This window comes from Conger conger, chromosome 16, assembly GCF_963514075.1.
Source record: "Conger conger chromosome 16, fConCon1.1, whole genome shotgun sequence".
Taxonomy (NCBI): Eukaryota; Metazoa; Chordata; class Actinopteri; order Anguilliformes; family Congridae; genus Conger; species Conger conger.
This window is the reverse complement of record NC_083775.1, coordinates 8951468-8963257: the sequence shown is the minus strand read 5'-3', so window position 1 is coordinate 8963257 and position 11790 is coordinate 8951468. Positions and strand designations below refer to the sequence as shown.

The window sequence follows — 11790 nt, the reverse complement described above, 5'->3', positions numbered from 1 at the left end:
GTCTGGGGGTCAGGGGGTGAGGGGGTGAGGGGTCTGGGGGTGAGGGGGTGAGTGGGTCTGGGGGTGAGGAGTCTGGGGTGAGTGGGTGAGGAGTCTGGGGGTGAGGGGGTGAGGAGTCTGGGGGTCTGGGGGTGAGGGGGTGAGTGGGTGAGGAGTCTGGGGGTGAGGAGTCTGGGGGTGAGGGGTCTGGGGGTGAGGAGTCTGGGGTGAGTGGGTGAGGGGGTGAGGGGGTGAGGAGTGAGGGGGTGAGGAGTCTGGGAGTGAGGGGGTGAGGGGTCTGGGGGTGAGGAGTCTGGGGGTCAGGGGTCTGGGGGTGAGGGGGTGAGGAGTCTGGGAGTGAGGTGGTGAGGAGTCTGGGGGTGAGGGGGTGAGGAGTCTGGGGGTGAGTGGGTCTGGGGGTGAGGGGTCTGGGGGTGAGGGGGTGAGGAGTCTGGGGTGAGGGGGTGAGGAGTCTGGGGGTGAGGGGGTGAGGAGTCTGGGGGTCTGGGGGTGAGTGGGTGAGGGGTCTGGGGGTGAGGGGGTGAGGAGTCTGGGGGTGAGGAGTCTGGGGGTGAGTGGGTGAGGAGTCTGGGGTCTGGGGGTGAGGGGGTGAGGAGTCTGGGGGTGAGTGGGTGAGGAGTCTGGGAGTGAGGGGTGAGGAGTCTGGGGTGAGGGGTGAGGAGTCTGGGGGTGAGTGGGTCTGGGGGTGAGGGGTCTGGGGTCCCCCCCCCCGTCACGCCTCGAGCAGGAGCCCACGGTGAGCGGCGGAGGGGTGAGGGGGTGAGGGGTCTGGGGGTGAGGAGTCTGGGGTGAGGGGGTCTGGGGGTGAGGGGTCTGGGGGTGAGTGGGTGAGGAGTCTGGGGGTCTGGGGGTGAGGGGGTGAGGAGTCTGGGGGTGAGTGGGTCTGGGGGTGAGGGGTCTGGGGGTGAGTGGGTGAGGAGTCTGGGGGTGAGGAGTCTGGGGGTGAGTGGGTCTGGGGGTGAGGGGGTGAGGAGTGAGGGGGTGAGGGGGTGAGGAGTCTGGGAGTGAGGGGGTGAGGGGTCTGGGGGTGAGGAGTCTGGGGGTCAGGGGGTGAGGGGGTGAGGAGTCTGGGGTGAGGGGGTGAGGAGTCTGGGGGTGAGGAGTCTGGGGTGAGTGGGTGAGGAGTCTGGGAGTGAGGGGGTGAGGAGTCTGGGGGTGAGGTGGTGAGGAGTCTGGGGGTGAGGGGGTGAGGAGTCTGGGGGTCTGGGGGTGAGGAGTCTGGGAGTGAGGGGGTGAGGGGTCTGGGGATGAGGGGTCTGGGGGTGAGGGGGTGAGGAGTCTGGGGGTGAGTGGGTGAGGGGGTGAGGGGTCTGGGGGTGAGTGGGTGAGGGGGTGAGGGTCTGGGGGTGAGTGGAGAAGAGCGTGAAAGAGAGAGAGAGAAAAAGAGTAAGAACGATGCAGTAAAAGAGAGATATTTGAGAGGGCCTGTAAGCATGACTGACTGTCTAAACTCCGCTGGCTCTGCAGATGGGAGTGAGAGAGGACGAGAGAGATCAGCGCTGGCCCGGAAGAGAAGATTTCCCCATTGGCAGAGTGCCGTCCAGAGGTGGGAGGACCCAGTTACACCTCAGACTTCAGAGTTAGGATAAAGAAAACGAATAAAGTAATAAAGACATAAATGCAAATAATAACCGCAATAATAATCGTAATAACAATTATTATTTGCTCACCGTACACTGCACTGACATTACTGCCTCAGGTGGTTCCCATTCACACGGTGCATCTGAAACCTAAATCAGATGATTTCAGAGACTGAACACAGTCGAGACTGATTCTTCAACTTTTTAATATCGGGACCCAAAGTAGAGATACTTTTTAATTCCGGTACCCAAATTAGAAATGTAGTACCATTCAGGGACACATAACAGCCCATTGGATTACAGACTCATGCCATGACCCACCATTTTGTGTCCTGGCCTGTGAAGTCGAGTCATTCTGCTGCGTCTCCACAGTGAGTTTGTCCCTGTGCGCTCTCCCTCTCTCCCTCTCTCCCTCTCCCTCTCCCTCTCTCTCTCTCTCTCTCTCCCCCTCTCCCTCCCTCTCTCTCTCTCTCTCTCTCTCTCTCCCTCTCTCCCTCTCTTCCTCTCTCTCCCTCTCGCTCCCTCCCTCTCTCTCTCTCTCTCTCTCCCTCTATCTCTCCCTCTCTCCCTCCCTCTCTCCCTCTCTCTCTCTCTCCAGCCCCCTCGCCTCAGCTCAGCCGCTCCCGCCCCAGCTCTCCGGGGGGCTCCCTTGGGGGGCCCTGGAGCAGGCCCATGCAGGCGCTGGTGGCCCACCCCCCCTCCAGCCCCACCATGCTGCCCTTCTCCCGGGGAGAGACGATCTCCGTGATGGTGAAGGAGCCCAGGAACGGCTGGCTGTACGGCAGGGCGGAGAGCAGCCAGAGGTGTGTGTGTGTGTGTTTGAGTGTGTGTGTGTGTGTGTGTGTACGTGTGTGCGCGAGTGCGCGTGTGTGTATGCGCGTGTGCGAGTGTGTATGTGTGTGTGCATATATATGTTACATTAATGGCATTTGGTAGACCCTCTTATCCAGAGTGACATACAGTTGATGTGTGATTGTGTGTGCACAGCCAGCCTGTGTGTGTCTGAGTGTGTATGTGTTTGCCCGTACGTGTGTTCTCCACAATCCCCGTTGTGCCCTCTGACCCTCACACCGGCCTCTCTCCTGCCCCCTACAGGCAGGGCTGGTTCCCTGCAGCCTATGTGGCTCCAGTGGGAGACAGCCCCACACCAATGAGCTCCAGGTGAGGAACAGCATACGCACACCAGACATTTCATACATCACTGCAGTGGGAAATGTAAACACACACACACACACACACACCAGACACTTCATACATCAGACATTTCATACATCACTGGAGTGGGAAATCCAAACACACACACACACACACACACACACTCACACACTAGACATGTCATACATCACTGCAGTGGGAAATCCAAACACACACACACACACACACACACACACACCAGACACTTCATACATCAGACATTTCATACATCACTGCGGTGGGAAATCCAAACACACACACACACACACACACACACACACACACTCACACACTAGACATGTCATACATCACTGCGGTGGGAAATCCAAACACACACACACACACACACACACACACACACACTCACAAGACACGTCATACATCACTGCAGGGTACAAATGAGCATATTTTCCATGCAAAACAGGTACAAACTAATTATATATTGCTCGCTAGGGGCACAGTTGTATGTATCTATAGGATACCACCCCGACGACAAGCATATGTACCTTTTTAGGCACTTTGTGTACCTTTATTTCCGAGAGCGCACCCAGACGACGCTCAGAGACGGTGTTCGCCTCTACATGTGACCTTGTGACCTTTGGCCCTGCAGAACCTCCACCCTCAGAAGCAGCAGCAGCATGAGCAACCTACTGGACGAGAGGAACGGCCGGAGCCAAAATGGCGGCATGCCCCCGGCCCCCCCCTTACCTGTGCCTGGGCCCCGTCCTGCCATGGCAACCGCAACCCCGGACAGGAGGGCGGAGTCCGCCTACGGAGGCCAGGTGGGTGGCACCGCGTTTTGGGGGTGTGTTTGGGGTCGACATTAGCTCAGGAGGTACGGCCACTGGTCTGGCAGTCGGAGGGTTGTGTTAGGGGGTTTATAGTTCTGTCTACAGGCCTGCTTCTCCGTCAGTGTGTGAGGGACACACAGTGATAACATCCTCATACCCCTGTGATGTAGGCTGTGTTTGGGTCCTCAGATCTGTCAGCTGAAGCAGTTTTGCTTTCAATGTCATGACCTTGGATTAGACCCTATCAATTTTCTTCTTGATTTGATTTATTTGCACAAAAAAAAAAAAAGCTGATAAGAACATAAGAGGATAACATCATACATGATGTGCAAGACAATTTGTGCAGGAGAGGAAAGAAACCCTCAGGGTCTTATAAGAGGACTCGTCTAAATGATAAACATGCATTTTACACTTGACATGTACAAAAAAACACACAGAAAATAGAAAGAAAATTAGCGAGTAGTAGAAAATTAGCAAGGACGATTGTTTGTTGTTGGCTGTGTCAGTTAGCTCAGTGTGCATTGAAAAGAAGTTGAATTAAAAGTGAGAAAATCTGTTCTCTGAAAAGAATCTACAGCAGCATATGACAGTGTGACCGAGTGAGCTCTTGTTGTACTTCCCTAGCTTGGCCAGCAGGGGACTGTGGCAAGGTGCTGTTTTCTATGACTCCACATCCGTCCTTTTGGTGGATGCAGGGAGGAAGCTCCAAATGCTGAGAGTTGGGGGGTGAGGCTGTGTGTGTGTGTGCGTGTGTGTGTGTGTGTGTGTGTGTGTGTTTATTTAATGCATCCTGAGTGCTGTGGTTTGTGTTTCTTTCGGTTAAACCAGTTCGGCAGTTTTATCAGGAGTGCATGCGCTGCCCGTGATATCTGCGGCGGAGTTGAGAGTTCTACCCCCGCGGTGCTCACCACTGAGCCAGGGCCCGTGTCACCCTCTGCAGGTCACAGCGCTACACGGTCACAGTGCTACATGGCCAGAGCAGCTCTCCCCAACAACCAGTGGTGCCTACTCTGCTGTTGTGTTGGGGGGAACTAACTGATGGTGTGAGGTTTTGCGCGTGTGTGTGTGTGTGTGTGTGTGGTACCATGACAGTATTCTGAACAGACTAAAATAGGCATTTTTCTGGGCAAAGACACAGGTGGTGATATGTTGGGGAGTTTTGCTTTGGGTGTGTTTGTTTGTTCACTCTGGAGATCTGCTCTTAATTCAGCGCTCTGTGATCGCAACGTCGTAAAGCGCACAGGAATCTGCTCGTTTACAAACGACAGTGACCTCTTCGCCCATTTTGTAGATTGAGGCGATTGGACAGTTGGATAAACCCTTAGTCTCTTCAGCCGGTACATCCTGCGGGAGGCCCCAGTGCTCCTAGGGCGGAGTGCTCTGACTTCCACAATGACCAGCGCTGGGGCTCAGAGAGCTGATAATCTCTGTGTCCCTGTATAACCAGTCTGAAGTGGCGCTGGGCTCGTGTCACAGACCAGCTGAGATCATGCCTGGGTGCTGTGGAGCCCTGTCGTTTTCCAAAAACCACGTTCGTTTGTTTCAAGTCCCCTTCCTCCCAGAACAGAAAGATACCCATCAAATCAATTTGCTGAAATTTCCGTGTTGCAAAAAACGTAAGCAGTAAGTATGATACAAGCTGTATCATAAATGTATTGTGATTTTTGATCAAATGCAGACTCCCTTTGATCTTCTTCTGCCAGTAAATGCACGCCTTCGACAGAGCGTTTACAGGAAGAGGGCTGGTTACCATCAGACTGATAAGTGTTTTCAGTGAGACGTGGATCGTATTGGACTCTCTCTTTCTGTCTTCCACAGAGGAATTTCCAAGAGGAGCACCGCTCCAGCCTTTTCCCAAAGTAAGAGTTGGGGGCCAGGGGGGAGGGGGGGGATAGGTTAATTACTTAAAACATACTCTTATAGTGGACTAATTGAGTTGCTTTGCCCTTGATAGTCTTGGCAAGGGGATAGCGTTATTCTGATTCAATAAGGTGTCACCCTCGCACAGACCTGAGGCTGTTTTATACTTCCGCGGAGTGCACGTCAGTATGGGCCTGCATAGGGGCTGTGCCGTTTGGGCAGCATGTGCGAAGAGGGCAAACCACACCGTAAAGATGTGGTGTACCTCCTCAGTGATTTAAAAGTGCGTAGATCGTAACCACTGCCCACATACACCACACAGAGGATGATTGGTTGGCTGGTGATGTTACGTGGTATAACGATCATTTGTATAATATTGGCTATAACTTCCTGTTGTTGGACTGGTTTGATTAGACGCAATCAGAAGTGGTTTGCCGATACAAGGCATACTTTATCAATAAATACACATTAAAAATACTTTCTGTTTGATTCCAGAAACAGACGCTCTTCCGGTTTGCAAGTGCCGCACATAATGCAAATCACGCGAAATAACGCAGATTATGCCGAAGTATAAAACAGCCGTCATTACACACGAAAATATCTGTCTCGTTTTGATGTCGGCACCACGCACGTGAGATGTTCCAAGCGCATTTATCACCGCGACGTCTCTTTCTGTCCACCAGGGGAACCAATCCCTTCGCGACGGTGAAGCTCCGCCCCACTGCCACCAACGACAGGTCAGCCCCTCGGATCTGAGACCTGGCCCCTGACTCTCACTCTGTTCACGGGGGGAGAGTGCAGAGGTCCGTCTCGACCTGATGAGCCCTGCGAAGGTCCTGGCCGTGGTGTTACAGGTTATCTAGCTGTCTGATACGTCAGGATGTTCGCCCCACACGGTATTGCGTCATGCAGAAATCAGTCTTTACAGCCTCCTTTATGATGGGTGTGTGAGGGTTAATCAGTACTTCACTGGACCGCAGCGCTTTTCAACAACCCCACTATCAGACCCACAAGCCTTTATAAATACACTGAAAGCCTTCGTCTGAGAATGATTAAACTGCTCATATTTTTTCAGGACATGTCCAAATGTTCCTCCTACAGTCCCTCAGGATCCAGATGTCAACCGTCCCGAACGTGTAAAGTTTACATTTAAAATGCTCAGTTTGAGAATGAATATATTGATTAATGAATTGAAAGTGTGTAAAAATCTGGGAAAACTCTATAAAATGTCACAGTGTTTTTCATGTTTTGAATGGGGGTTGTTTTGTTTTTTTTGGACACCAGTTTGTCGACGCAGTGCTCTCTAAACCCCGTCTAACCGGTAATGGCCCGTCCTCATAGCTCTTATTTGGAAATACAGCGCATTCCGGGACGGGACCGGCAGAGGGGAATGACATACGAGCCTGGAATGAGAACCTGGCTCTCAGCTCTTCTTATGGCTCAAAATGGGAGGGGATGAAAGAGAATCAGCCCTGGTCAGATTACTCTAGGTGTTTTTTATTACCTTTATTTTCTTATTTCTTCTCTATACAGCTTGGCAATTAGTGTTTGTACATCAGCTCAGTACACCAGAGGAAGGGGTGGAGGGAGGGAGGGAGGGAGGGGGTGAAGAGAGGGAGGGGGTGAAGAGGAATACAATAAAATAAAAGAAAGAGGAGATGTAGAATATATCTTCTTTTTTTTTTTACATAACTACAATATTATTATTTTTTTGCCTGCAGACAAACAATATGATAGAAATAAAGACATTCATAATGCGTTCGTATTTTAAAAATAAATAAATAAATGACTCGAAGATGTCAGGAGCCCCACCTCTGTCCACTGTTCTGTAGTCCAGTGCATCTTGGGTTGGGGGGCGGGGCCTACGGGAGAGTGGGTGCGGCTAGGGGGCGTGGTTAGGGACAACTGAGGAAGAGTGAGTGAAGGTGAGGGGTGGTGGGGGGGGGGGGGGGGGTGGTTCAGGGGGTGGAGCCATACAGTCGGGGGGTGTGTCTTTTACTCTCGCACCATAGCTGCAAACTCTGAAAGAGAGAGCAGGAGAGTGGGGGGGGGGGGAGGGGGTGTTAGCTAGCTATTGCGTCATATCACACAGCAGAATTGCAAACCCAGATTGCATCACAAGTCCCACAATGCTTTGGGAGAGGTCTGCTGACTGAAATTGCCATCAATCTTGACGATTCGCGCGGAGATACTGTTCCTTCCCTTGCTTGCTCTCCAGTTCACTAAATTCAATTTCTAAGTAGCTCCCTCCAGAGTACCGGGAATGCCTTATCATACCTCTTGATGGCGGCAAAGGCCAACAAAAGAGAATAGAAATATTCAGTTTTTTCTCAGACAGTTTTAGAAGGTAATAATCCTCTTTGTGTCAAATTGATTGCAGCATACCCTGGTAGGGAGGACTAAATTGGGAGTAAATGAAGTAAATTTACAAACAATAAGCAAATGTCATTTCAGGACGAGGATATTCAAGCAGACAGCCAAATGAATTTGAGCCAGACAATCCTGTCCTTTCTATTTTCTTAAATTATGGGAGGGTTATTAAAAAGAATCTACCAAAGAAGAAATAAATAAAAAAAACAGACCCACTCCAAAGCCGATAATGGAAATTGTGACGTGATCTGGCCAAAGATCCAAGACTTCACATTTTTAGATAACAGACAGATGCTGCTGCCGCAAGCAAGAAGATGACTATGCCGGTGATTACTGTGTTTAAATTTCTAATGAAAATCTAAACTGATTTGTGCTGAAATAAAAAATGAATTTGTCCTTGTGTCTCCTGGATGCATCGCACCTCAGCAGGTAATACGATCGCGGCGCATTTCCGCGTATTATCACAAGGTGACCAGGCTGTCGTCTGACAGATAAAATTTATGAGCTTCATCAACAGACGAAACACAACAATGTTAGTTTAGCAAAAGCACTGACACAGGGCGACTCAGCCTGCTGCTGTCTGTCTGTCACCGGGGCAGACTAAATGCAGCTCGGACATTCGGAGACAGAGAGGCGGCGGGGGTGGGTGGGGGAGGTGAGGGGGGGGGCGATACCTTCCAAGCCAATTTTGCCGTCTCCATCCTTGTCAGCCGCTTGGAGGAAGGCTTTCGTTTCTTTGTCGGTCAGGTCCCGACCGTCCGTGGCGAACCCTTTCAGGAAGAACCTGTCGGAGGAGAGCAGCTCGTGAGGCAACAGTGAAAATAAACACACCGCTCTCTGCGGCAGCGTAGCGCTACTGTTAGCGGACTTGAAGAACAATCCCAAGGCTCCGGGTTTGATTCCAGTGTGGGGCACTGCTGTTGCACACCTGATCAAGGTACTTGGTACCGCATCTAGTTCAGTAAAATATCCACTGTATAAATGGATTATGTGTGAAGACAATACAAGTTGTGTAAGTTGCTAAGTGCCAAAATCATATTAGCATTGTCAATCAAAGCAGAGTCACTCACGCGCAAACTAAAAAGTACTGACAATTCGCACAGAAAATAAAAAATAAAATACAGCTGTAATTTCTACGTGCCATCTGCATTGATCATTAGAATGATAAATGCTGGAAATGTTCACACAACAGGCGAGAGGTCAAAGGTGAAGGGGCAGTGCTGCATTCCTGCTCCTCTCCTCCCTTCACTCCTTTCACCAAAGAGGCTTATGATAGGCTGCCTGGCCAGTTAGGACCAATCAAGAGGTTTCACTCTCCGCTGCAGAGCGCAATGATTGGGTGAAATCAATGAGTGCGGAGTAGCCCCGCCCATGTCTTGGTTCTGTGAAGGTTCTCCGTTGGCCGCTCCTTTAACAGAACAGCAGCCTAACATCCCCCGGGCTCCCGTCCGCAGACCTATAGAATTGCTGCCATTTTAAACCATCGGATTTCGGTGTAATACAATGCTGGATGTATACAGTGGGGTGGCCTGTAGCGTAGTGGTTAAGGTACGAAAGGTCAGGGGTTCTAATCCCGGTGTAGCCACAATAAGATCTGCAGAGCCGTTGGGCCCATTGAGCAAGGCCCTTAACCCTACATTGCTCCAGGGGAGGATTGTCTCCTGCTTAGTCTAATCAACTGTACGTCGCTCTGGATAAGAGCGTCTGCCAAATGCCAGTAGTGTAATGTAGTGTAATGTAATGTGAAGTAATGGATGTACCTAACCCAGCTCTCAGAGTGTCTTCGTTACTCCACGTGTCATGCAGTTTACACCCTTCCCCGTTCGGCGTGGTGCCGCCGCCTTGTTGTCAAGGTCACCCCGTCACCGTCGTCCCCGCTGACTGCTGGACCATTACCGAGCGTCTCGCCCCCCCCCTCTCCCCCCTCTCCCCCCGACAACCCAAATCCGCTGTGGTGTCACTCACTTGAGCTCCTCCTCCTCGATGAACCCGCTGTTGTCCACATCCAGGGCGAGAAAGGCCTTCTTCAGGTCCTCGTTAGGCTTGATCTTCAGACCCACCATTTCGAAGAACTTCTTGTGGTTAAAGGTGTCTGCAGCTGTGCCGAGAGGGCGGGGCGGGGCGGGGCGGGGCGGGGCGGGGTCACACGTGAAACACACAAGAGACAGAAAGGAAAGTTACTTCAAATTATATTTAAACCTATGTTTACAGATACCTTGATGGCATTTTGTGGAGTGTGCACTTTCGCATACGCAAGAAGGCAATAGGTATGCAGGTTTAAAGACACAGGTCACTACACACTCACTGAGCACTTTATTAGGAACACCTGTACACCTACTTGCGATTATCGCCAATACCTAAAATCATGCAGATACGGGTGAGGAGCTTCAGCTAATGGAGAAAAAAATGGAATGATTGTTGGTGACAGACAGGGTGTTTTGAGTATCTCAGAAACTGCTGATCTCTCAGGATTTTCACGCACAAACAATGGGATTTGTTTGAGTCAAATAAATACCTAAAAAAGTGCTCATGAGTGTATTTGTGAGCTTGTAAATGCTTCAGTGGCAATATTAATATTCTAATAGACATGGGAATTGATTGTATTGCTAATGGAAATAGCAGCAGAACTTCAAATAGAATAACATTTCAGATAAATATTACATAAAAAAAAGCCTGTACCGGGCAAAGAGAGTATTTGAGAGGTCTGTAATCTGGCCGAAATTCACTGACACTTTATTTAAGGTCCGGGGGCTGCGGTTGATGGCAGGACATTGCCTCGGCAGTTGTGGCAAAAACTGACAGCTGTTCTCTCCCATTAAACACGCCCGGCCACCAGAGCCTAAAAATGTAGCTCTTACAGAAAAATCCGCAGTGAAGCGCCCCCCCTCTCTCTGAACCAGTGCAATCGAGTCGTGGCAAGTCAGAAATGTCAGAAACATTATTGGTTTGGAAAGGGATGGCCCCTCTGGCACGGGAACACCTCTTACACAATCTGTGTGACGGGGGGGGGGGGGGGGGGGGGGGGGGGGCAAGCTGTGCGTACTACAGCCACAAAATGAAATTAACTTCCACTGTAGAACAAGTATTTTTCACCTAAACTAGAGAAGACGGGACATAAAGCCTCACGCAATGTGTCTCTGCTCTTGGGGGGGGGGGGGTTCAGGGGGTCACGGACGGCCCATAGCTTTAAGATTTATGTTCCGGCGAGTAGCCGGTTCACACCTGGGACGCCGGGCAAGGCGGGTCTACAAACAAAGACTTTGCTTGAGAAATGATGCCTTCTAAGAACGGAAGACCCCCTTCGGCCTACGAGGAAGAGGAGGAGGAGGACCACTCAGCGAGCATCAGAAGACCACTGAGCCGACTGTCTTGTCCAGAGCGATTTACACAACTAATTATTTATTTACGCAGATGGTCATTTTTGCATTCAGCTCCGGTTGAGTACCTCGCTCAAAGGTGAAATAGTACTGCCCCAATATTCTGGGAATCAAGCGCACAAGCTCAGGGAGAACCCCGGCTAAGCTAACCGTAATACCACACACACAACCTCAGGGAGAACCCCGGCTAAGCTAACCGTAATACCACACACACAACCTCAGGGAAGACCCCAGCTAAGCTAACCGTAATACCACACACACAACCTCAGGGAAGACCCCAGCTAAGCTAACCGTAATACCACACACACAACCTCAGGGAAGACCCCAGCTCCCACACCGTACTACCACCCGCACAAGCTCAGGGACAACCCCAGCTCCCACACCGTACTACCAAATGGTAAATGGTTGGCATTTATATAGCGCCTTTATCCAAAGCGCTGTACAATTGATGCTTCTCATTCACCCATTCATACACACACTCGCACACCAACGGCGATTGGCTGCCATGCAAGGCACCGACCAGCTCGTCAGGAGCATTTTAGGGGTTAGGTGTCTTGCTCAGGGACACTTCGACACAGCCCAGGCTGGGGATCGAACCGGCAACCCTCCGACAGCCAG

At 51.1% G+C, this 11790-nt stretch overlaps 2 protein-coding genes across 2 annotated transcripts in view; one reads left to right on the top strand and one right to left on the bottom strand.

Moving 5' to 3' along the window:
- Positions 1 to 6973, top strand: part of baiap2l2a (BAR/IMD domain containing adaptor protein 2 like 2a) — a 13841-nt gene extending 6868 nt beyond the window's left edge. The window contains exons 9-14 of the mRNA XM_061225063.1: positions 1468 to 1546; positions 2179 to 2383; positions 2676 to 2741; positions 3385 to 3556; positions 5384 to 5424; positions 6109 to 6973. Of these exons, the coding sequence (XP_061081047.1) occupies positions 1468 to 1546; positions 2179 to 2383; positions 2676 to 2741; positions 3385 to 3556; positions 5384 to 5424; positions 6109 to 6181 (636 nt within the window). The 3' untranslated portion in view covers positions 6182 to 6973. The remainder of the gene's footprint in view (positions 1 to 1467; positions 1547 to 2178; positions 2384 to 2675; positions 2742 to 3384; positions 3557 to 5383; positions 5425 to 6108) is intronic.
- A 376-nt stretch (positions 6974 to 7349) lies between these two features.
- The window catches only part of pvalb6 (parvalbumin 6), a 36933-nt gene continuing 32492 nt past the window's right edge, over positions 7350 to 11790 (bottom strand). Inside the window, exons 3-5 of the mRNA XM_061224020.1 lie at positions 9761 to 9893; positions 8470 to 8579; positions 7350 to 7446 (exon numbers count right to left, since the gene is read on the bottom strand). Coding sequence (XP_061080004.1) covers positions 7421 to 7446; positions 8470 to 8579; positions 9761 to 9893 — 269 coding nt within the window. The 3' untranslated portion in view covers positions 7350 to 7420. The remainder of the gene's footprint in view (positions 7447 to 8469; positions 8580 to 9760; positions 9894 to 11790) is intronic.